General features: G+C 36.2%; 1 protein-coding gene across 1 annotated transcript; it reads right to left on the reverse strand.

Annotated features, from left to right (window-relative positions):
* Positions 1 to 205: 205 nt before the first annotated feature.
* LOC117323641 (two pore calcium channel protein 1-like) lies at positions 206 to 26,730 on the reverse strand. Its single transcript, XM_033878967.1, has 19 exons — positions 26,169 to 26,730; positions 25,394 to 25,476; positions 24,138 to 24,258; positions 23,360 to 23,488; positions 22,693 to 22,815; positions 19,204 to 19,322; positions 16,407 to 16,511; positions 16,071 to 16,197; positions 13,874 to 14,075; positions 10,791 to 10,935; positions 10,243 to 10,407; positions 9,882 to 9,946; positions 9,238 to 9,319; positions 8,969 to 9,038; positions 8,078 to 8,300; positions 7,441 to 7,531; positions 7,068 to 7,184; positions 3,681 to 3,874; positions 206 to 3,399 (listed from the first exon to the last, which is right to left on the reverse strand). The coding sequence occupies exons 1-19, from the start codon at positions 26,418 to 26,420 to the stop codon at positions 3,278 to 3,280; spliced, it is 2,535 nt and encodes an 844-aa protein (XP_033734858.1). The 5' UTR covers positions 26,421 to 26,730; the 3' UTR covers positions 206 to 3,277.
* Between the last annotated feature and the right edge of the window lie 876 nt (positions 26,731 to 27,606).

The following is a 27,606-nucleotide window of genomic DNA, read 5'->3' on the forward strand; positions in this document are numbered from 1 at the left end:
TGACTATAGTCTCAAGCTATAATCTATTGACTATAGTATCAATATATAATCTATTGACTATAGTCTCAAGCTATAATCTATTGACTATAGTCCCAAGCTATAGTCTATTGACTATAGTCTCAAGCTATAATCTATTGACTATAGTATCAATATATAATCTATTGACTATAGTCTCAATATATAGTCTATTGACTATAGTGTCAATATATAATCTATTGACTATAGTCTCAATATATAATCTATTGACTAGTCTCAAGCTATAATCTATTGACTAGTGTCAAGCTATAATCTATTGACTATAGTCTCAATATATAATCTATTGACTATAGTCCCAAGCTATAATCTATTGACTATAGTCTCAAGCTATAATCTATTGACTAGTGTCAAGCTATAATCTATTGACTATAGTCTTAAGCTATAGTCTATTGACTATAGTCCCAAGCTATAATCTATTGACTATAGTATCAAGCTATAATCTATTGACTATAGTCTCAAGCTATAATCTATTGACTATAGTATCAATATATAATCTATTGACTATAGTCTCAAGCTATAATCTATTGACTAGTCTCAAGCTATAATCTATTGACTATAGTATCAAGCTATAGTCTATTGACTAGTCTCAAGCTATAATCTATTGACTATAGTCTCAAGCTATAGTCTATTGACTATAGTCTCAAGCTATAGTCTATTGACTATAGTCTCAAGCTATAATCTATTGACTATAGTCTCAAGCTATAATCTATTGACTATAGTCTCAAGCTATAATCTATAGACTATAGTCTCAAGCTATAGCCTATTGACTATAGTCTCAAGCTATAATCTATTGACTATAGTATCAAGCTATAATCTATTGACTATAGTCTCAAGCTATAGTCTATTGACTATAGTATCAAGCTATAGTCTATTGACTATAGTATCAAGTTATAATCTATTGACTAGTCTCAAGCTATAATCTATTGACTAGTCTCAAGCTATAGTCTATTGACTATAGTCTCAATATATAATCTATTGACTATAGTCTCAAGCTATAATCTATTGACTAGTCTCAAGCTATAATCCATTGACTATAGTCTCAATATATAATCTATTGATTATAGTCTCAAGCTATAATCTATTGACTAGTCTCAAGCTATAATCTATTGACTATGGTCTCAAGCTTTAGTCTATTGACTATAGTCTCAAGTTATAGTCTATTGACTATAGTCTCAATCTATAGTCTCAAGCTATAGTCTATTGACTATAGTCTCAATATATAATCTATTGACTATAGTCTCAATATATAATCTATTGACTATAGTCCCAAGCTATAATCTATTGACTATTGTCTCAAGCTATAATCTATTGATTAGAGTCTCAAGCTATGGTCTATTGACTAGAGTCTCAAGCTATAATCTATTGACTATGGTCTCAAGCTTTAGTCTATTGACTATAGTCTCAAGTTATAGTCTATTGACTATAGTCTCAATCTATAGTCTCAAGCTATAGTCTATTGACTATAGTCTCAATATACAGTCTATTGACTATAGTCCCAAGGTATAATCTATTGACTATAGTCTTAAGCTATAGCCTATTGACTATAGTCTCAAGCTATGGTCTATTGACTATAGTCTCAAGTTATAGTCTATTGACTATAGTCTCAATCTATAGTCTCAAGTTATAGTCTATTGACTATAGTCTCAAGCTACATTGTATAGTCTATTGACTATGGTCTCAAGCTATAGTCTCAAGCTATAGTCTATTGACTATAGTCTCAAGCTATAGTCTATTGACTATAGTCTTAAGCTATAGTCTCAAGCTGTAGTCTCAAGCTATGGCCTATTGACTAGAGTCTTAAGCTATAATCTATTTGTTAAAAAATTTAAACGAAAGCTATCTGTAATGAACACTTAGATATTAATCAACATTGATTTTAGAGGAAATCCGTTTTTACCAGAAAATATTAGATTTATTCATAATACTATGATTGAATATCAAAATTGTTCGATGTTCACACAGTATACAACAGCCTATGGCTCTCGTGTAAACTGCAGTATAATCTGTATGTAGGGGTATTGGGAGTTGAGAGCTGTGAACCCAAAAACTTTAGTACTACCGGTACTTGAAAAGTATTAGTCATCGGGGAAATACACAATTGAAAATGAAAATGAAACAGCTAAATTGAAAACTTTAACATTCATTCACATGAAAATTACACATTGTTATAATAGGAAAGGACATTTTTCTATAAATAGAAATGAGTAGCATCTAAATATTAAGTGGAAACTACAAAATAAAAGTAGTCATGACCATAATTGTAAAATAATACTTCTGAAAAAGAAATTTCTTAGCGATCTATATTACTTCGTAGAACAATAATAAAAATATTTCCTGGCTAAAGCATTACATAGCAGATTTACTACTTTTCTTCAAAAACCAATCAAAAAAAAAAATAGAAATAGTATCTTCAATAGGCCCTTTATCAATAATTAACATAAGGGAGACACAAAGTTGTATTGTGTTTATTTATATATAAAATTAAACAATACATGTGTAAGTTTGATAACTCTAAAACTATTTTGAAAGCATTGTCTGATAAAAAAAGCTATTTGAATATAGTAAATTGGCAGATGTTGAAAACTGTTGAATGTCCTATAAATTTTTTTTTTAAAAAGTTGGAATGTTCGATCAATGTAATTTAAAAACAGTGGAATGTCTGTTATAAAGTAATTTAAAAACAGTGGAATGTCTGTTATAAAGTAATTTAAAAACAGTGGAATGTCTGTTTAGTCATTTGAAAACGGTGGAATGTCTGTTACAAAGTAATTTGAAAACAGAAGAACGTCTGATAAAAAGATATCTGAAAACAATGTTATAACAACAACAAAATCTACATGTACAAAGAAAAAAGAAAATAAAAGAATTTAAAATAAAATCAAAGTTTTGAATTGTAGACAATGCTTTTAAATTCTATTGCACATTTGATAAACTAGCTGTCACACATTCCAAAACTGATTTGTTTACATTTGAAACTACATGTAATTGTGTAACAATGAGTATTTATCCTATAGTTACGGAACTAATGTAACCAAGCATACAAACTGTTATGAAGTTTTACGAGTGATGTTATGGATTGTCATAATAGTCTAAAGTCAATTATAAATTATCAAAATTGTTTAAAGCAAGTTGCCATCCTTCACCATAGCTAACACTTCCAAAAGCACTGTTTGAATCACACATAGAGACAGAAAGCGGAGCGCTTGAAATTTAATAACAATTCTGAAGGTCTTGAAAACGATCACGTAACCGTGTCAAATGTTACAGTTCGCGGTCTTTTCTCTTCAAAATCCCCTCCCATGTCCTCAGGGTCAATCTCTCCCTCAAACATCTGCTGTAGGAGGACCTCAACCTTTTTTCGACCTACAGGTAGAAACATTAAGTATAATACAAATGACAATCTGAGGTGCTTCAATTGGTGTTAGCTTAAGCTTAATCAAAGGGGAATAACTACAATTACATGAAGAATGTTTTTTCTGGCATCAGTTTTTTAAAATTCAAGTACAGTTGTATATCTTATCAGATTATGGACAACACCTGTTTCTATTCATATAATTAATCCCACTACTTCAACTTTCATTTGTTAATTAAATCATTTATCACCAAACCTCACGAAATTTTATACACTTAATGTGTAAACTTACTCTTTTTCTTTAAATGGAAACGAAGTCCCTCCTCAAATGACAAATCTGGAATGCTATCAACATCTGAGCCATCTGATTCGTTGCCCTGATCATTGCCAGCAGAGACTGGAGAAACATGTGTTTGATCTGGTTCTTGTTCATGTGAAACCAGTTCCATGTCAGCCTCTTTTAACTTCTGATCGGACTTCACTATTCTGTAAATACCAACATGCATCATTACAAAGTTTTGTGGCATTCCCCACCCTGTAAATACTTACACACCTCAGTACAAAATCTCCTGGCGTTCCCCACCCTGTAAATACTTACACTACTCAGTACAAAAATCTCCTGGCGTTCCCCAAACTGTAAATACTTACATACCTCAGTACAAAATCTCCTGGCATTCCCCACCCTGTAAATACTAACACACCTCAGTACAATATCTTGTTGTATTCCCCACCCTGTAAATACCTACACACCTCAGTACAATATCTTATTGTATTCCCAACCCTGTAAATACCTACACACCTCAGTACAATATCTTGTTGTATTCCCCACCCTGTAAATACCTACACACCTCAGTACAATATCTTATTGTATTCCCAACCCTGTAAATACCTACACACCTCAGTACAATATCTTGTTGTATTCCCAACCCTGTAAATACCTACACACCTCAGTACAATATCTTGTTGTATTCCCAACCCTGTAAATACCTACACACCTCAGTACAATATCTTGTTGTATTCCCAACCCTGTAAATACCTACACACCTCAGTACAATATCTTCTTGTATTCCCCACCCTGTAAATACCTACACACCTCAGTACAATATCTTGTTGTATTCCCAACCCTGTAAATACCTACACACCTCAGTACAATATCTTGTTGTATTCCCAACCCTGTAAAACCAACACACCTCAGTACAATATCTTGTTGTATTCCCAACCCTGTAAATACCTACACACCTCAGTACAATATCTTCTTGTATTCCCAACCCTGTAAATACCTACACACCTCAGTACAATATCTTGTTGTATTCCCAACCCTGTAAATACCTACACACCTCAGTACAATATCTTGTTGTATTCCCAACCCTGTAAATACCTACACACCTCAGTACAATATCTTGTTGTATTCCCAACCCTGTAAATACTAACACACCTCAGTACAATATCTTGTTGTATTCCCAACCCTGTAAATACTAACACACCTCAGTACAATATCTTGTTGTATTCCCAACCCTGTAAATACCTACACACCTCAGTACAATATCTTGTTGTATTCCCAACCCTGTAAATACTAACACACCTCAGTACAATATCTTGTTGTATTCCCAACCCTGTAAATACTAACACACCTCAGTACAATATCTTGTTGTATTCCCAACCCTGTAAATACTAACACACCTCAGTACAATATCTTGTTGTATTCCCAACCCTGTAAATACCTACACACCTCAGTACAATATCTTGTTGTATTCCCAACCCTGTAAATACCTACACACCTCAGTACAATATCTTGTTGTATTCCCAACCCTGTAAATACCTACACACCTCAGTACAATATCTTATTGTATTCCCCACCCTGTAAATACCTACACACCTCAGTACAATATCTTGTTGTATTCCCAACCCTGTAAATACCTACACACCTCAGTACAATATCTTATTGTATTCCCCACCCTGTAAATACCTACACACCTCAGTACAATATCTTATTGTATTCCCCACCCTGTAAATACCTACACACCTCAGTACAATATCTTGTTGTATTCCCAACCCTGTAAATACCTACACACCTCAGTACAATATCTTGTTGTATTCCCAACCCTGTAAATACCTACACACCTCAGTACAATATCTTGTTGTATTCCCAACCCTGTAAATACCTACACACCTCAGTACAATATCTTGTTGTATTCCCAACCCTGTAAATACCTACACACCTCAGTACAATATCTTGTTGTATTCCCCACCCTGTAAATACTTACATACCTCAGTACAAAATCTCCTGGCATTCCCAACCCTGTAAATACCTACACACCTCAGTACAATATCTTGTTGTATTCCCAACCCTGTAAATACTAACACACCTCAGTACAATATCTTGTTGTATTCCCAACCCTGTAAATACCTACACACCTCAGTACAATATCTTGTTGTATTCCCAACCCTGTAAATACCTACACACCTCAGTACAATATCTTGTTGTATTCCCCACCCTGTAAATACCTACACACCTCAGTACAATATCTTGTTGTATTCCCAACCCTGTAAATACTAACACACCTCAGTACAATATCTTGTTGTATTCCCAACCCTGTAAATACTAACACACCTCAGTACAATATCTTGTTGTATTCCCAACCCTGTAAATACCTACACACCTCAGTACAATATCTTGTTGTATTCCCAACCCTGTAAATACTAACACACCTCAGTACAATATCTTGTTGTATTCCCAACCCTGTAAATACTAACACACCTCAGTACAATATCTTGTTGTATTCCCAACCCTGTAAATACTAACACACCTCAGTACAATATCTTGTTGTATTCCCAACCCTGTAAATACCTACACACCTCAGTACAATATCTTGTTGTATTCCCAACCCTGTAAATACCTACACACCTCAGTACAATATCTTGTTGTATTCCCAACCCTGTAAATACTAACATACCTCAGTACAATATCTTGTTGTATTCCCAACCCTGTAAATACTAACACACCTCAGTACAATATCTTGTTGTATTCCCAACCCTGTAAATACTAACACACCTCAGTACAATATCTTGTTGTATTCCCAACCCTGTAAATACTAACATACCTCAGTACAATATCTTGTTGTATTCCCAACCCTGTAAATACCTACACACCTCAGTACAATATCTTGTTGTATTCCCAACCCTGTAAATACCTACACACCTCTGTTCAACTTCTCATAGCATTCACCACCATATGCATGTAAATGCATGTAAATAGCACATTTCAGTGCAACTTCACACATGGTTCACCAACTTGTAAATACCAACACACCTCAGTACAACTTCTCATGGACTTCATCACCCTGTAAATACCTCAGTACAACTTCTCATGGACTTCATCACCATGTAAATACCTCAGTACAACTTCTCATGGACTTCATCACCATGTGCATACCAACAAATCTCAGTATAATTTCACACTGTGTTCATGACTCAGTAAATACCAAACATGTTAACAGATTGTGTTACATATAACATTTGATGGATAGCTACAGCAAGTAATACCATACTCCCCGGTACTGAACACAATAATGTTTCTTTTGTAAAATTCAACTACATTTTTTACAATGCTATAACTATCTCAACATTACCATGATATACAGCACAAAATGGCTGTTACAACCATGATACAACTACTCACTGTCCAACACCTAATCCTAGTTCCTTGATCTTCTTCTCCACGAATGTCTCCATCCTACCTGCCTTCTGAAGCGAGTACTCCAGTATAAATGCTTCCAGGATAAATGCTATGAAAATACTGAAAGTGAAATATAAATTAAAGTAATTCAAGAATTCACAATTAATCAGTAATAATATGAAATAGAACCGATTTGTATAATAAATACATAAGTAAACTGTTTTTAAAATATCTTCATCAGATATGAATTTTATGAAAAATAATTTTTCGTTCGTTGTTTACCAGTCCTGATATGGGAACGAGCACACAATTCTTCAGTACACTACTACCACGTTTAATTAATAACCTAATGTTAAAAAAATAATTAGGGACTTACTTGAGGACAATTACAACACAACAGAGGTGAAACACAAAAAAGTAGATCCTGGCCGCCTTATTGGTCACGATCACAAATCCAGATGTGATCAGTAATAATGAGTTAAGGAATTAATCGGTCGGCCTTGGATGACACCAATAAGGCAAAATATGGAAAATTATGTACTGATTTATCCCTATTGGAGTAGAGGTAATGGCAAATTCAACCTCTATTTAAATATTGTATTTCTAAACCAAATGGTAATTGCCAATGATAAGACTCTCCTATTTCTCAACTATATGAGAAAGTTTATTTTATAATATAACTAATGGTGATGCTTCATCAATTAAATAGCATGCAAACCATCAGATGATAAAACATCTATTTCATTATTAAAATTGATTGGTCAAGGCTTAAGGACTGATATGTTCTGAAGAATTAGTCTCATCACTTATACTGTGTGGTGCAAAAATTAATTAGTGTTGATGACAAATTTGAATATTCATTAGTGTTGATGACAGATTTGAATATTCATTAGTGTTGAGGACAGATTTAAAAGTTCATTAGTGTACATGATAGATTTGTATATTCATTAGTGTTGATATGTCAGATTTGGATATGATTTAGAAACAAATTATTCTATAAATCAAAAGGATATCATGCCACTGATTGACGACAGTAAGTTCAAACAGGACAACAAGTGCCCTGAGAATGTCATTGAAGTTGTTATTGCAGTAGTGGTTCCTATAGAAAGCTGTGTTGTTGAGTAGGGGGTTCCCACAGTACAGTTCACTAGGTTGTCTGTCAGCAGTGTACGGGTAGAAACGGATCAATCCATGGAACACCTCCATACCAATAATGGCAAATATATAGTAAAACACCTGTGGAGAGAAATACAGGTAAACAAATAGAAATACCTGTAACAGGAAACACATGTGGAGAGAAATACAGGTAAACAAATAGAAATACCTGTAACAGGAAACACATGTGGAGAGAAATACAGGTAAACAAATAGAAATACCTGTAACAGGAAACACCTGTGGAGAGAAATAAATGTAAACAAATAGAAATACCTGTAACAGGAAACACCTGTGGAGAGAAATACAGGTAAACAAACATAAATACCTGTAACAGGAAACACCTGTGGAGAGAAATACAGGTAAACAAACATAAATACCTGTAACAAGAAACAGCATATATAATAAAGAAAATCTAAGACAATAGAAATGTTAGTCTCCAGTTCAAACACCCACATTCTGCTTATTTATGCCTGTTTATTGACAAAATAAAAAACAGAATTGTCTGGAAATATTTTTTTAAAGTCAGTTTACTACCTTATTATCCATCAATAAGCCAACATCTGGTAATAAGCCAATGTCTGGTAATAAGCCAATGTCTGGTAATAAGTCCATTAATTCTTCTTCAGTTCAGTAAAATGATAGCTAATAATAACTTTTTACAATAAGCACACTTCTCCTTTGAGTGACAGTTTTATGTGTTGATCCCCTGGGTATTATTATAGGACAATCTAACTACAGTATATACTTACAAAGATGACTCCTCCATATGTTAGGATGGATGGTCCAATATTTACAATGGTCATTAGAATAACCTTGAACCTGCAATAGAGAGTCAGTTGTAAGGCAAAAACATGACAATAATATTCTTCATAAATGTGGATACTGTCTGATTTTAGTACAATATATCGCAAGATCTTGGAGACTCTCTTCCTTTTCTATGATCACAAGTGATTTCAAATAAAAGAAGTTTCTAAAATCTTTTAAATCTTACCATGTCATTTATGTAAGTACTACCTACCTTTGTATACTGCCAAATATCTTGATGAGACGCACCACTCTCAACACCAGTAGAGGGTCCAGAGTCCGCAGTTCATCCCTGGCTGTAACCAACATACTTCGTACACACTACACACATATAACAACATTTTATCAGGGAAGATCTCCCTAAACTCCATAAGGCTATAATCCTGGTTCGTCTATCATCAAGTCTAAAAGATCTCTAAAATTTGCTGACTTCCATTTTAAAAAACATGTACACTGACTGAAGAGTATTTTCACCGGTAAATACTTATTGAAAGTGAGAAGAACAACATAGATTAAGTGATCGATCATCTGTGTGGATATATAGTGGAAAAAACAGATATCCTACAAAAATTCGATATTACGATGAGACTATATAACAATACACAGTACCTGTTAGGACTATTCCAATAAAATATCTACCGGTCACAAGAACTTTAGCTTTATCAAACATTGGCCACCAATAGAAATGATTTAATTCAAATAGTAGCTTGATAATAAGACACATTTTTTCCTGTGTCCACAATGCATAGAATATCTTTGATTTCTGGATTCCTTCTGTAGGATAATGTTATACTGGAGTAGCCCTTAGGAAAAATGTCCACGGTTTAAAGGTACATTATAAGATTAACCATTACTTACAAGCTCCCTGAGATGCTTCTACTACAGTTGCTATGGCTGCTGACACAATGACAAGGAAATCAAAGCTGTAACAAAACAGGATAAAACTTGTAGTTTAACATCATTGGACCCTTTTTTGATACAATTTTGAGATTATTTTTTATGATAGTTTCAACATCCTACCTGTAACATTTAATGAATGTTGATTATTGACAAATATTGCTTTTGAGACATCATATTCAAATTGATTTGTTCATCATACTGTCAAGCTAAGTAACACAAAATTCTTATCTGTGTCAAATAAAACCTAAGTAATTCTTACCATTTGAACATGATGAAAGATGATCGTTACAAAACATAATCCAAGCTAAGAAAATCTTACGTGTTCCAGAATCTTGTGAAGAACTCACGCGGCCCAAATACATAGAGTTTGAAGGTGATTTCCAGCAAAAAGAGAGACAAAAAGAACCAATCGGCACTGTCCACATCAAAACCAATGAACCAAGCATTCAGGAAAATCAGAAAGTCGAAGAAGAAACGAAAAAATCTGTAAAACAAAAATGATATAATGGAATATGATCTGTGTATAACCAAGAAATAAAATCATGATAATTGATAACTGACTCGAGGGTCTTGTAATGTAAATGACAAAATGTGAACATAAACAATGTACTGAAGAGTAAATACAGTAATGATGATAATCATTTTAAAAAATGTCCAAAAAGAAAGAGGCCCAAAGGACCTGTCCTCCAGAACAAATACTATTGATAAAAGTTTTTTTCCTATGGTAATTCCATACCTTTGGGCACTAGTCCTAGAAGGATGAGAAAGTGCTGTTTGATGTAGTTTTCTTATTGATTATTTGACTCTATCTATTACTGTATCCTTGACATTAAAGTGAAAATGTTGGTATGGCTGATATTTACTCACTTGTGTCTGACGATCTTTTTGACAAAGTTGCTGATCCTGGAATTGTATATAAAAGGAATCCTCAGTTCCAGGAATGTAAGGCGGTCACGGACCTCTGACAATCTCAGCTCCAACAAATCAGCTAAACTCATAAACTCTGCCTTGGCTGGATACAACAAGGAGACAAAAAATTACTCCTGTGCAGATCTGGGAATGACAACTCCAAGAATAGATTCTAAACAACCACTTTGCTCTTTTTTAAAAGTAACTTCTAATATTTTAATGCTTTTCATGCTTAACTAATGATTGTCCCACTATCCTGTCAGTGTTTAGGGACATATTGTCCCACTATCCTGTCAGTATTTAGGGGACAGATTGTCCCACTAACCAGTCAGTGTTTAGGGGACATATTGTCCCACTATCCTGTCAGTGTTTAGAGGACAGACTGTCCCACTATCCTGTCAGTGTTTAGGGGACATATTGTCCCACTATCCAGTCAGTGTTTAGGGGACATATTGTCCCACTAACCTGTCAGTGTTTAGAGGACAGACTGTCCCACTATCCTGTCAGTGTTTAGGGGACATATTGTCCCACTATCCAGTCAGTGTTTAGGGGACATATTGTCCCACTAACCTGTCAGTGTTTAGAGGACATATTGTCCCACTATCCTGTCAGTGTTTAGGGGACATATTGTCCCACTATCCTGTCAGTGTTTAGGGGACATATTGTCCCATTATCCTGTCAGTGTTTAGGGGACATATTGTCCCACTATCCAGTCTCTAGTCAGTGTTTAGGGGACATATTGTCCCACTATCCAGTCTCTAGTCAGTGTTTAGGGGACATATTGTCCCACTATCCAGTCAGTGTTTAGGGGACATATTGTCCCACTAACCTGTCAGTGTTTAGAGGACAGACTGTCCCACTATCCTGTCAGTGTTTAGGGGACATATTGTCCAACTATCCTGTCAGTGTTTAGGGGACATATTGTCCCACTATCCTGTCAGCGTTTAGGGGACATATTGTCCCACTATCCTGTCAGTGTTTAGGGGACATATTGTCCCACTATCCCGTCAGTGTTTAGGGGACATATTGTCCCACTATCCTGTCAGTGTTTAGGGGACATATTGTCCCATTATCCTGTCAGTGTTTAGGGGACATATTTTCTCACTATCCTGTCAGTGTTTAGGGGACATATTGTCCCACTATCCTGTCAGTATTTAGGGGACATATTGTCCCACTATCCAGTCAGTGTGTTAGGGGACATATTGTCCCACTATCCTGTCAGTGTTTAGGGGACATATTGTCCCACTATCCTGTCTCCAGTCAGTGTTTAGGGGACATATTGTCCCACTATCCAGTCTCCAGTCAGTGTTTAGGGGACAGATTGTCCCACTAACCTGTCAGTGTTTAGGGGACATATTGTCCCACTATCCTGTCAGTGTTTAGGGGGCAGATTGCCCCACTATCCAGTCAGTGTTTAGGGGACATATTTTCTCACTATCCTGTCAGTGTTTAGGGGACATATTGTCCCACTATCCTGTCAGTATTTAGGGGACATATTGTCCCACTATCCAGTCAGTGTGTTAGGGGACATATTGTCCCACTATCCAGTCTCCAGTCAGTGTTTAGGGGACATATTGTCCCACTATCCTGTCTCCAGTCAGTGTTTAGAGAACATATTGTCCCACTATCCAGTCTCCAGTCAGTGTTTAGGGGACATATTGTCCCACTATCCAGTCTCCAGTCAGTGTTTAGGGGACAGATTGTCCCACTAACCTGTCAGTGTTTAGGGGACATATTGTCCCACTATCCTGTCAGTGTTTAGGGGGCAGATTGCCCCACTATCCAGTCAGTGTTTAGGGGACATATTTTCTCACTATCCTGTCAGTGTTTAGGGGACATATTGTCCCACTATCCTGTCAGTATTTAGGGGATATATTGTCCCACTATCCAGTCAGTGTGTTAGGGGACATATTGTCCCACTATCCTGTCAGTGTTTAGGGGACATATTGTCCCACTATCCTGTCTCCAGTCAGTGTTTAGAGAACATATTGTCCCACTATCCAGTCTCCAGTCAGTGTTTAGGGGACATATTGTCCCACTATCCAGTCTCCAGTCAGTGTTTAGAGAACATATTGTCCCACTATCCAGTCTCCAGTCAGTGTGTTAGGGGACATATTGTCCCACTAACCTGTCAGTGTTTAGGGGACATATTGTCCCACTATCCTGTCAGTGTTTAGGGGGCAGATTGTCCCACTATCCAGTCAGTGTTTAGGGGACATATTGTCCCACTAACCTGTCAGTATTTAGAGAACAGAATGTCCCACTATCCAGTCAGTGTTTAGGGGACATATTGTCCCACCATTCCTCAGCATTTAGAGAACAGAATGTCCTGCTATGCCGCATTGTCTAAAAGGGACAAATTGTCTTGCTTTCCAGCCAGCCTTTTTTTGGAACAGATTGGCAGTAAAATAAAACTTGTCATTATAATCAATCCATTTCACCATTCAATTACTTTCAGTAGAAAATAATGTGACTCCTCCTCCAGTATGTGTAAAACATGGTGGCATGGGTCATGGTGTATACAATTCCTTTATACCTGACAGTGTGTAGAACATGGTAGGTCATGGTGTATACAGGTGTATACAATTCCTTTATACCTGACAGTGTGTAGAACATGGTAGGTCATGGTGTATACAGGTGTATACAATTCCTTTATACCTGACAGTGTGTGGAACATGGTAGGTCATGGTGTATACAGGTGTATACAATTCCTTTATACCTGACAGTGTGTAGAACATGGTAGGTCATGGTGTATACAGGTGTATACAATTCCTTTATACCTGACAGTGTGTAGAACATGGTGTATACAGGTGTATACAATTCCTTTATACCTGACAGTGTGTAGAACATGGTAGGTCATGGTGTATACAGGTGTATACAATTCCTTTATACCTGACAGTGTGTGGAACATGGTAGGTCATGGTGTATACAATTCCTTTATACCTGACAGTGTGTAGAACATATGAAAACAACAAAGACAGAATGTATACAAGACCATGTGATCTGACAAGTAAGAATGTCCAGTTGTCATAACAGCTTACATATGGTGTTGTTGGCATCCACATCTAGCACCCTCATCAGCAAGTCGATGTGACGTTGACTTTTGTTGGGGATAACACGCCTCATTAACTGACACCAAGTATTGTGGATGATGACACTGCCAGAACCTCGCTGCAACTTCAGGATATCGAATGCCTGGGCAAGCTTTTTCCTTTTACAGAAAACAGCAGCCTTGATCTCATTCTACAACAGAGAGGACAGGACATCACCCCTGAGGACAATATCTCATTCTACAACAGAGAGGACAGGATATCACCCCTGAGGACCATATCTCATTCTACAACAGAGAGGACAGGATATCACCCCTGAGGACCATATCTCATTCTACAACAGAGAGGACAGGATATCACCCCTGAGGACCATATCTCATTCTACAACAGAGAGGACAGGATATCACCCCTGAGGACCATATCTCATTCTACAACAGAGAGGACATGACATCACCCCTGAGGACCATATCTCATTCTACAACAGAGAGGACAGGACATCACCCCTGAGGACCATATCTCATTCTACAATAGAGAGGACATGACATCACCCCTGAGGACCATATCTCATTCTACAACAGAGAGGACAGGACATCACCCCTGAGGACCATATCTCATTCTACAACAGAGAGGACAGGATATCACCCCTGAGGACCATATCTCATTCTACAACAGAGAGGACAGGACATCACCCCTGAGGACCATATCTCATTCTACAACAGAGAGGACAGGACATCACCCCTGAGGACCATATCTCATTCTACAACAGGGAAGACAGGACATCACCCCTGAGGACCATATCTCATTCTATAACAGAGAGGACAGGACATCACCCCTGAGGACCATATCTCATTCTACAACAGAGAGGACAGGACATCACCCCTGAGGACCATATCTCATTCTACAATAGAGAGGACAGGACATCACCCCTGAGGACCATATCTCATTCTACAACAGAGAGGACAGGATATCACCCCTGAGGACCATATCTCATTCTACAACAGAGAGGACAGGACATCACCCCTGAGGACCATATCTCATTCTACAACAGAGAGGACAGGACATCACCCCTGAGGACCATATCTCATTCTGTAACAGAGAGGATAGGACATCACCCCTGAGGACCATATCTCATTCTACAACAGAGAGGACAGGACATCACCCCTGAGGACCATATCTCATTCTACAACAGAGAGGACAGGACATCACCCCTGAGGACCATATCTCATTCTATAACAGAGAGGACATCACAGCTTACCATACACTGGAAACCTGACCTCATTTCACAACCTTGAACCTTTTGTAAGGTTTTATTCTGAGAGAAATTTAGAATATACTTTCAGGTTTTTGAGGACAAGTTAGTCCAAGTGAGGTTTATTTAGAGCATACATTCAGGTTTTTGTGAGGACAGTTTACAGAGCGAGCTTGAGGACATACCTTCAGGTTTTTGTGAGGATAGTTTACACAAAGTGAGCTTGAGGACAGTTTACAGAGTGAGCTTGAGGACATACCTTCAGGTTTTTGTGAGGACAGTTTACACAAAGTGAGCTTGAGGACATACCTTCAGGTTTTTGTGAGGACAGTTTACACAGAGTGAGCGTGAGGACAGTTTACACAGAGTGAGCGTGAGGACAGTTTACACAAAGTGAGCTTGAGGACATACCTTCAGGTTTTTGTGAGGACAGTTTACAGAGTGAGCATGAGGACATACCTTCAGGTTTTTGTGAGGACAGTTTACACAGAGTGAGCGTGAGGACAGTTTACACAAAGTGAGCTTGAGGACATACCTTCAGGTTTTTGTGAGGACAGTTTACACAGAGTGAGCGTGAGGACAGTTTACACAGAGTGAGCGTGAGGACAGTTTACAGAGTGAGCTTGAGGACATACCTTCAGGTTTTTGTGAGGACAGTTTACAGAGTGAGCATGAGGACATACCTTCAGGTTTTTGTGAGGACAGTTTACACAGAGTGAGCGTGAGGACAGTTTACACAAAGTGAGCTTGAGGACAGTTTACACAAAGTGAGCTTGAGGACAGTTTACACAGAGTGAGCTTGAGGACAGTTTACACAGAGTGAGCGTGAGGACAGTTTACACAAAGTGAGCGTGAGGACAGTTTACACAAAGTGAGCTTGAGGACAGTTTACACAAAGTGAGCTTGAGGACAGTTTACATAGTGAGCTTGAGGACATACCTTCAGGTTTTTGCGGTAGTTATTGTAGATGGCAGCCAGTACAATACTCATGAAGATGTACAGACAGATGATAATGTATCCAATGAAGAACAAGGCAAACCATTTGTTCTCATCATAGGCAGGCATCCTGAAGACAAGGAAACTAAACATTGCACTGATTCCTATGTACCAGCAAAATTCTAAACTAAAACGCATGTTGCCCTATGATCAATGAAAGGTTCTTGAAATTTTGCAAAAAAAAAAAAAAAAAAAAAATATACAGGTATTGAATAATCTACCTTGTTGTTGTTAGCTGGCGATTGATTTTCCTGTGTTACCAATAAACAATTTACTTACATGACATCTGGGTTGTTGGCTGTAGTGACCAAGACATAAAGATCCCAAATACTGTCCAAGTAATTCTTAAAGTATAGCTGGCCGTAGGGATACTTCATACCTTGTCTGTACACATAAAACAAATACAGTTAGTATTGTATGTACCACAAATAAGATTCTACAAACTTTGTATATAACATCTTTGTACATGTAAATTATGTGTAGCAAGTGTAATAATTATGCACCACCAATTAAAAATCCTCCTGTACATAATTTATACTATGTCTATATGGGTAGGACTGGTAGTATACTGTTGTACTGTTTTTATTATATTTATCCTGTAACAATCCAGGGAGCCAACACATGTGTAAACTTGGACACAAGGAAGGGAGTGGGTTATTACGGAACAAAGGAATAGCTTTTGATTTTGCAGGCCTACAATAGATATAGATGGGATCATTAGCAGGCATGGGGTGGCTATATATGGTAATCAATATATAATGAAGGATTCAGAAGGTGCCCTAACCTTTGCTGAATGATTCTATCCACAGTATCTTTACTCTATAGCATTTAAAGTCTCTGAAAACCTTTTACTCAGATGGATTTTTGATACTCCACCATGACAAGCAATGGGGCAGTACTAAAAAGCATTACAACAGTGACATCCCCCACAGAAACAAACTAGAGCTGTCATCGAGGAGGTGACAAGTATACCTCACACTTTTCCATGATTGGTTTGGATACTTTGTGAAGCTGCCTATTTATGGTACTATAACCAAATGAAACATGTTCTATGTTTAGGTAAGAACTAAGAGAATGCATAGCCGAACAAAGTTTTGCTCGTTTTTAAAGAAAAAGGGGCATAACTCTATTAGAACTGGTAATTCGGCAAAATTTTTGCATAGAGCTAAGCCTCATAGGGTCCTCTAACTACATACCAAATTTTAGAAAATCCATTGAAAACAAAGCAAATGCATAGCCAGACAAGCTAGTAACCATTTTTTTTACATAAAGGGGCATAACTCTGTAAAAAGGGTTTTTTCGGAGGAAGCCGCTAGTGGAGACACAACTTCATGCCATCCTTCAACTCTGTATAAAGAAAATCCATCAAAAAATAAGTGAATGCATACCCGGACAAAATTATGACACATTTTGTATGAAAAAGGGGTATAACTCTGTTAAAAAGGGCTAAAGTGGCATAATTTGTTAAAAAAGGACTACTTGGGGAAAATCACAACACCATATGGTCTTTTAACTATACACCAATTTTGTGTAAACTGAGGAAATGCATACTGGACAAAATTATAACCATTTTTCAAATAAAGCGGCATAACTATGTAAAAAGCATTTTTTTCGGAAAAAGCATTTACTGGAGGCACAAGTGCAGGCAGTCTTTCAACTGTGTAAAAAGTTTCAAGAAAATCCATTGAAAACAAAATAAATCTATAGCAGGACAAACTTGTAACCATTTCTTATATAAAGGGTCATAACTCTGGGTTTTATAGGTAAAAGCTGTTCCTGGCGGCAAAATTCCATGTGGTTCTTCAACTCCGAATAAAGTTTCAAGAAAATCCATCCAAAACTAAGTGTATGCATAGACGGACAAAATGTTGCTCGTTTTTAAAGAAAAAGGGGCAAAACTCTATTAGAACTGGTAATTCGGCAAAATCTTTGCATAGGGCACAGCCTCATAGGGTCCTCTAACTATATACCAAATTTAAGTAAAATCCATTGAAAACAAAGCAAATGCATAGCTGGACAAGCTAGTAACCATTTTTTACATAAAGGGGCATAACTCTGTAAAAAGGGTTTTTTCGGAGGAAGCCGTTACTGGAGACACGATTTCATGCCATCCTTCAACTCTGTATAAAGTTTCAAGAAAATCCATCAAAAAATAAGTGAATGCATAGCCGACAAAATTATGACACATTTTGTATAAAAAAGGGGCATAACTCTCTTAAAAAGGGCTAAATTGCAAAATCACTGCAGGGGACACAAGTTCATATGGTCTTCTAACTATATACCAAATTTAAGTGAAATCCATAAAGAAATGAGCGAATGCATAGCCGGACAAATTTTGTGACGAATGCATAGCCGTACAAATTTTGTGAGAGACGGACAGACGGCCGGACGGACAAGGTGATTCCAGTATACCCCCCTAACTTCGTTAAAGGGGGATATAAATACTCCTGGTATCTTTGTACAGAATATACTACCAAGTAGACCTGTAAAGTATATACTACCTACTTGGTAATACAGCTAGACTTTAATGTACACGTATATTCCATTGTAATAACACGTCTTTAATGGTTAACTGTTTGTTGGGAGTTTACGTGAGTATTATAAATGTGCCTATAAAGTGGAGTGAATATAATTATTTATAGACATGCATACATTAGTATTAGATGCTTAGAAACAGTTCTGTAGGGTGTAAAATATCATGGCATTACATGCATGCAAATGAAAAACATAAGGAAAAAGCAAATAAAAGAAGAGGAGAAAGAAGAAAGCGTTTGTTTTAAAAATGGAAGCAAGCACAAATATACATTTAAGCTGCAGAATCAACCTTAATACTGAAATACGGTAGTAAAATCAAATCTAACTTTCTCTACTTGAAAGATGCGTTTTTTTACCAGTGACATTTACGCATATCAGCAAGCAATAAGTTACTTTTCATATATTAGATGAGCATATTCAGGTTCCCTCCATAACCTAGCAACTAAAATCCAGCCATCTTGATCAATTAATATGAACTAAAAGGTACTCTTAGTAGCATCAACATTTGATAATTAACTTAAGCGAGAAGGAGAATGGTTACCTTTTGCTAAAAAGCTTGAGTGCTAGTAAACCAAAGAGGAGCACACTCAATAGGAACAAAATAAGAACGTTCATAATCTCCGGAACAGTTCGGCGAATGTTCCGGAAAGCTCTGCGTACCTGGAGGAGATATTAGACTAATCATGGAAGCAAATTGATGAGGTTAGGTGTTGAATAGGACATGACAAATAAAAATCACAATGATTTAAACTTGTCTTCACAAGCAACCTTAACTAGGATATCCTATCATATACAGATACAGATACACGTCTATCATCATACAGGTACAAGTCTATCATCATACAGGTACACATCTATCATACAGGTACACGTCTATCATACAGGTACACGTCTATCATCATACAGGTACACATCTATCATACAGGTACACGTCTATCATTCAGGTACACATCTATCATCATACAGGTACACATCTATCATCATACAGGTACACATCTAACATCATACAGGTACACGTCTATCATACAGGTACACATCTATCTTCGTACAGGTACACATCTATCTTCGTACAGGTACACATCTATCATCATACAGGTACACGTCTAACATCATACAGGTACACATCTATCATCATACAGGTACACATCTAACATCATACAGGTACACGTCTATCATACAGGTACACATCTATCTTCGTACAGGTACACATCTATCTTCGTACAGGTACACATCTATCATCATACAGGTACACGTCTAACATCATACAGGTACACATCTATCATCATACAGGTACACATCTAACATCATACAGGTACACGTCTATCATCATACAGGTACACATCTAACATCATACAGGTACACATCTATCATCATACAGGTACACATCTAACATCATACAGGTACAAGTCTATTGTACAGGTACACATCTATCAAACAGGTACACGTCTATCTTCGTACAGGTACACATCTATCATCATACAGGTACACATCTATCATCATACAGGTACACGTCTAACATCATACAGGTACACATCTATCATCATACAGGTACACATCTAACACCATACAGGTACACATCTATCATCAAACAGGTACACGTCTATCTTTGTACAGGTACACATCTAACATCATACAGGTACAAGTCTATTGTACAGGTACACATCTATCATACAGGTACACATCTATCATAAAGGTACACATCTATCATCATACAAGTACACGTCTATCATCATACAGGTACACCTCTATCATCATACAGGTATACATCTATCATCATACAGGTACACATCTATCATCATACAGGTATCATACAGGTATATCATCCTATCATATAGGTATATCATTCTATCATACAGGTATATCATCATATCAAACAGTTATATCATCCTATCTTACAGGTATATCATTCAATCATACAGGTATATTATCATATCATACAGGTATATCATCCTATCATACAGGTAAATCATCCGATCATACAAGTATATCATCCTGACATACAGGTATATCATCCTATCATACATGTATATCGTCCTATCATACAGGTATATCATCCTGTCATACAGGTATATCATCATATCATACAGGTATATCATCCTGTCATACAGGTATATCATCCTGTCATACAGGTATATCATCATATCATACAGGTATATCATCCTGTCATACAGGTATATCATCCTATCATACAGGTACATCATCATATCATACAGGTATATTGTCCTATCATACAGGTACATTGTCCTATCAGCCAGGTATATCATCCTGTCATACAGGTATATCATCATATCATACAGGTATATCATCTTATCATACAGGTATATCATCCTGTCATACAGGTATATCATCATATCATACAGGTATATCATCCTGTCATACAGGTATATCATCCTATCATACAGGTATATCATCCTATCATACAGGTATATCATCCTGTCATACAGGTATATCATCACATCATACAGGTATATTGTCCTATCATACAGGTACATTGTCCTATCATACAGGTATATCATCTTATCATACAGGTATATCATCTTATCATACATGTATATCGACCTATCATACAGGTACATTGTCCTATCATACAGGTATATCATCCTATCATACAGCTTTATCATGATGTGATGGCCTAATTTGTTGAAATGTAACATTATTATTATTGCTTAATTATCTCAAGCATTAGTTGATTTTTAATCTTATTTTTCTTAATTTGGTAAGACAGGTTTTAAGTACAACAAAACAGGTAGCAATGCTTAAGAACATACTTGGTGATTGCATGCATTCTTTTTGATATTGGTTTTCGTTATTTTCAAATATAATGTACACAACAGTTTAACTGTTAAGCTTGCATTTTCAAAATCCAAGGTAATTTCAAAATATTGACACATTGATAGTTGTTCAATTCAACATGCAAACACCATTAATATATCTTCAAAGATTTGCAAAACAAAAAATAATGTAACAAGGATGATAACAAAATATCAAGTACTATAAAGTGATAGAATTTTGTGCACTTCTGTCTGAGATAATGGCTATATAATGGGTCTGCTTGATTGGTGACTTCAGGTTCTGGTCATCTTCGCTAGCCATGGATGCATTACACAAGATTTAGTGTATCAGGCACATACCCTTACATGTAGCTATTGAAGATGACTTCCGGTAAGAACTTTTGTAAGCTTGGTTTTGTTGATTTTGTTTAACGTCCTATTAACAGTGTGGGTCATTTAAGGACATGCCAGGTTTTGGAGGTGGAGGGAAGCCGGAGTACCCGCAGAAAAAACACTGGCCTGTGGTCAATACCAGGCAACTGCCTCCTATGGGTTTTGAACTCAAGACCAAGAGGTGGAGGGCTAGTGATAAAGTGTTGCTACACCTCAACCACTCTGCCAATGCAGCAACTGGCTAATATCTAAATTGAGAGCTATACAGCAGTATATAATTTTTTCACAGACCAAGCAGAGGTTATCACATTATGATGAAGAATTGAAGCTTGTTGAAATATCCTATTTCAGATAATATCTTTCATGTCCTACCAAAATCATATTGAAGAGTAACCCATTCCTTCTAAAGACTTTTCATGTTATCTATTGTTAAACCCAAAGTTACAATCTTAGAGACACATCAACCTATAATTGCTCTTGATGATCAGATATATGTATGCTGCAGGGTAGCCCACCAATAAATTCCACCAAGTCAGGCAATTGTGTCCAATGGTCAATTAACCAGCACAATTCCCTGTCCAATGAACATCAGGGCAAATCAAGCAGACCCATTTTGTTAACCTTTACTTGAAAATGGCTAACATGGATTTAGTTTCAACAAATGAAATTTAAGCAAACATTAAGAAATGAAGAAATAAAGAGCCAAAGTAGAGTCAAACAATATATATAACACAAAACAAACAGAATTAGAATATTAAAGTAAATACAACAATACTGAATTACACTCTGTTTATAAGTTCAAGCATAAGTTCACAAAAAACAAGGTTATGGATATGAAGTTATCCTGGCGTGTACAGAAACGTTACCTGTTTCCCATCAGAGAAGTTAATGATGAACAGTGGGCGAAGTGGGCGGGACCATCGGACATGGTTGGAATTTGGGGCCACGTTTACCCATACCATGTAACCTGTGATGTCTATAAATGTTACCTGGAACATAAAAACAGACTCTGTGATATAAAATGTGCCTGGATATTGACTGGAACACAATGATATGTACTGATATTACACTGTAACATTTTCTGTGACCTTAAATTTATTCTGCAGTTTTGTTTACTGTAGATGTAAATATTTTAGTGGTCATCCTATTTTAGGGGTCGATCATCTTATTTTAGCGTTAATCATTGTAAAACATCCCTCTAAATTATAATTGCGCTAATTATAGTTTCTGTACCTTGTTTTTTATGGTAATCCTTGTGGTTGCACCAATTAATCATCATGCTAATCTGTTTTAATGAGGTTATGTGCTAATATTTGGGTGCGCCAAAATACACGTTTACAGTATTTCAATTGAGTTTTCAAACTGACAGACCTTTGTCAAATGGTAAACCGTTAATATTATTAGAGGGAATTATGCCAATGCACTTTTTGTTTTACCTGTGCACTGAAACATCTCAATAGATAGTTGACCTATGAACCTTTGTTTGTTAACTTTTTACCTATTTGTCTATTTTACCTATGAACTGATACGTACTATGATGCTGACAATGATGAGGATGTTTTTGGTGTCCCTCCAGTAAATCTCAGGTTTGGTGAAGTATGCTGCATGGCAGAACCGGAACAGGAAGTAGATTAAACACACAATCTCCATGATAATGGATGCCTGACAAAATAAAATCAGCTTCGTTTATAATTCATATATTCAATGTACATTTAGTATTAAAAAAAAAAAAAATCTTTTTGATATGAATACATCGTTGGCTGTGCTCCTCACGCTTGATAATTTTAGATCTGGATCTATTACCAAAAACAAACTAATTTGAGAGGTACATTTTTATTTGTGTTCTCAGCATCATTTTAAGCAGGAAAAAGTGATGTCACTAAAAGTTAACTGTGAACTTTGAAACCATGACCAAGACATAAACTTGTTAAATTTATATACACTGTACTCAATAACTACACAACAGTGCAACACACACTGATTTTTTTTCAAGAGAATTGGTATAGAAAGTTGTATTGGGTCGGAACATCATTTACCTGGTGATCTTATACAGTGACCCTTCACCTATTGGCCTTATATGGCAAGGTCAGATGTGAAAATGCCAAAAGAATGTGGAGCGAGCAGCCAGCTCTGCACCACTGTATGAAAATCATCAAAACAGTTTTTTCACTCACCATACAGGTCCTTTTGTGTATACTTCACTGTACAAAGTGTATGCTTATAGCTTTATCTGATATCTCAGAATGAGACCACATATAGAGATTGTAAGAACAACATGATAATGAAAGAGGGTTTTTTTTCCCATATTTACCCAGTATGGAATTTCCCATCCTGGCCGGGTTGGTTTCTCCACCAAGGCCAATGACAGATCCAGCAGAATAAACAGATAGAGCAGCCAGCGAAGATAGAACTTGTGGTACAGGTTGTAGGACCTGGTGTAGATATAGAACAGGTTTTTATGACTATGAGTTTTAATTGAGTTTTAAAGTTCTGCTCGACTCAAAATCAAGGTCAATAGAGGATGGGAGATAACTCACTTATGTCATCAAATAGTCAATATTTCTCAGGGTAACAATAACAGGAATTAGAATTAGGGTGGTCAGGTGGCACAGTGGTGACACACTTGGCTTTCACATAGGTGGCTGGGGTTCAATTCCTTGATCAGAAGTGAATAGGTATGGGGTCACCTGCCCACCCATATGGTTTTCCCCAGTTATCAGTTTCCTCCCAGAAATCAAAAGACAAGCAATCAATGTCAATGTCAATAGGGGAGACAGGTCATCATATCAGCCTCAGTTTGGTTTATTTTGTTTAACGTCCTATTAACAGCCAGGTTCATTTAAGGACATGCCTGGTTTTGGAGGTGGAGGAAAGCCGGAGTACCCAGAGAAAAAAATCCAACCTATGGTGAGTACCAGACAACTGCCCCACATGGGTTTTCGAACTTGCAACCCAGAGGTGGAGGGCTTTGTGATAAATTGTCGGTACACCTTAACCACTTGCTTACCGCAGCCCCCTCAGTTGTAAGAGGGAGATAAGTTAACATATAGACTGGGTACATCTATTTTGGGAAAATTCAAATGGTTTGAAAACCACATTTCAAGTCTGTTTGGAGAAGTGACCCCTAACTGCATTAGTGAAATATGAGCTCATTACCACTGTACAACATTGAACCACCAAAAGACAAAGAGACAAATCATTAATGAATATGAGTAATGTAATAAGAAATAGTTTAAAGATTAGTCAAAAGGGGAGGTAAATCAGTCATTACAGTGTCAATATAAAAGGCAACAGAGAAAGTTGGATACTTCATTACCAAATCAACATCATTAAGTTAAGGAGAAGAGAATTTCTGTGTTTATACCAATGGTAACATGGAAAGGGAGATACTGCATCACAAAATCGAATTCAACAGGGAAATTGAGTTAAAATCATTGCTGTATGCATGTGCCAACATCCAGGGCAACAGGCAGGACAAGGTTCATTTAAGACTACAAAGAGTCCAAGTGATTCAATACATTATGCCATATTATATGCAAGTCTATAACAAGAAACTGTATTACAAACCGAACAAATTGAGGTTCTGTTCTGAAATCAAAATTTCTGCCCTGGGTGGCATCTGTTACCAGTGTGACAGCCAATACCAAATCCTGAGAAAAAAAGGACAAAGTTCATTAACAGGAATAAAATTCAGTGAAGGAAAAATAATTTTAGACAAAAATGTTGTGAGCTTGAAACTATATATATATTGATTTAATGCATTTAAATAATTTTGAACTCTTGATTATTAAAATATTAAATAAGCATATATCCAAATATGTATACTAGTATGCTGCAGTCCTTGTGAACATTTCAGTCTTAGATTCAAATCATAACAATTTTGATAAAATATGTTCTTCAGTCAATCACATGAAAGAATGTATAGATGCATGAAAATTTGCAACAAAATAATCATTGATATGCCATTGTAAAAAAAAAAATTAATAACAAACCTACCTTGATAAATTACACAGCATATACATTTTCATTAGCTTTTATCGTTGAAGAAAAAAACTGCTGTTTTGGAAACTATGAAGCATAAAGTTTGCAATAAGCAATTGAGATAAAAATATCAATAAAGGTACTGACATTGTAAAAATTTAGTCCCAAATTTTATTTTGTAAAGTGCACAAACTGTTCATTCAAAATCAGTTTATAAAGTTAAAATTGTGATGTCTTGACTTTCTGAGTGAGGTACGTCCCAAATATATAAGTACAAAATGTACCACATTTGCCATTTGTATATACAAATGTATTTGCAGTTTTAACTGTGTCTTTATTTTTTATTATACAAGTAGATCACCTCTTCTTTTATTTGAATTTTCTCTGAGCTGCCAAAAGCACTCTTCCTCCCTCTGAATAGTAGTTTGGTGGCATTAGCTCCATCCTGACAATCGGTGTTGGTACCGAGTTTATCTCCATTCGACTGATGACCGGCTATCTGGATGACCACCTGATCTGGACCGTCCACTTCATCACTCAAACTGCTTTTAGAATTGTCCTCCAACGCTGGTTCAACAGTTATGGTTGGGATAGCTGTATCTGATGTTGCCATTGCTCGTTATCCACATAATTTAGACATGATGAATTATTGAAATAAATTAAAAGTGCAAAAATATGACCACCATTGATGTATCATCAACACATGTTCTGATTGACTTCAGCTGTCTGTATGAAGCGCTCAAGATGACAAGCGACAATATATCCTTCAGGTAATTCAATAGTCCTTTGCAGTTCTAGTGTAAATAGTTCATTGAAGCATATCGATAGAACCGACAAAGCAAAGGTACGAAAGTAATCCCCTATGGCAATAACAAAAACAGTTCCCTAAACTCATAGCAGACAGCACAAGGGGCGTTTTTATCAGCGACCATATCAAGGGAGCGCATTCAGATAAGTTCACTTCCTGTGATTTATATAATTCAGTTTTACATACAATTATTAATGTGACTTCCTTTACATCAAATTCAATATCTAAAATTCATATTTTTACAAAAAAAAAAAAAAAAAAAAATTACAGCATCACTGCATGATATAGGAAACTCATTTTCGATTACCTGGACATAGATAAATGATTACTCCCTACCAGGCGCATTCGGTTTGTGATATAAAAACAGTTAACTCCCTTGCCATGGTTTTCAACAATTAAAGACCACGCAGATGCGTTTTGTGTTTTTCCAATTGATTTTTATAGTGCTACTGAACTTATTCATTAGATGTGTCATGATTAAAAATAAAAAGATAACATATTTTGAAAAAAAGTACATTTATAGGTCTACAGTATTATATTATATAACGTTCACTTCAATGTGGTTGTAATGTATCACCTTTTCATTATGCAGTGATTTCGCTTATCATAATGTTATGTCATCTATTCAGTTTGATATGACTAATTTAAAATGGATATTATGAAATCACTTTTTTATAATAATTTTTCGCTACTTTACCAATCATTAAAATACCAATTTTTTTATGATTTGATGATATATCACTTAATTAATTATTCAAACTGAATATATGATAGTACAATTAATTGGTGTTACACGTACAAAATGTAGGTGATATCGCCATGATATCACTACAATGGATTGTTGATATTTAAGGATTAACATAAATTATTTTTTCTGTTATACAGTCATAACAGAAAAAACGGGAGTGTACTCTAAATAAACCGCGAAGCGGTTTATGAAGAGAGTACACTCCAGTTTTTTATGTTATGACTGTATAACAGAAAAAATAAT

Source organism: Pecten maximus, chromosome 3, assembly GCF_902652985.1.
Source record: "Pecten maximus chromosome 3, xPecMax1.1, whole genome shotgun sequence".
NCBI lineage: Eukaryota > Metazoa > Mollusca > Bivalvia > Pectinida > Pectinidae > Pecten > Pecten maximus.

What these genes read in the sequence shown, in the direction of transcription:
- LOC117323641 (XM_033878967.1), bottom strand. Translation starts at nt 26,420, where the DNA reads ATGGCAACATCAGATACAGCTATCCCAACCATAACTGTTGAACCAGCG. An exon ending in CATATGGAGGAGTCATCTTT is followed by an intron (nt 8,301 to 8,968) that starts GTAAGTATATAC and finishes TTCTCTCCACAG; the next exon opens with GTGTTTTACTATATATTTGC. An exon ending in TGTCGTCAATCAGTGGCATG is followed by an intron (nt 7,532 to 8,077) that starts ATATCCTTTTGA and finishes ACTCATTATTAC; the next exon opens with TGATCACATCTGGATTTGTG.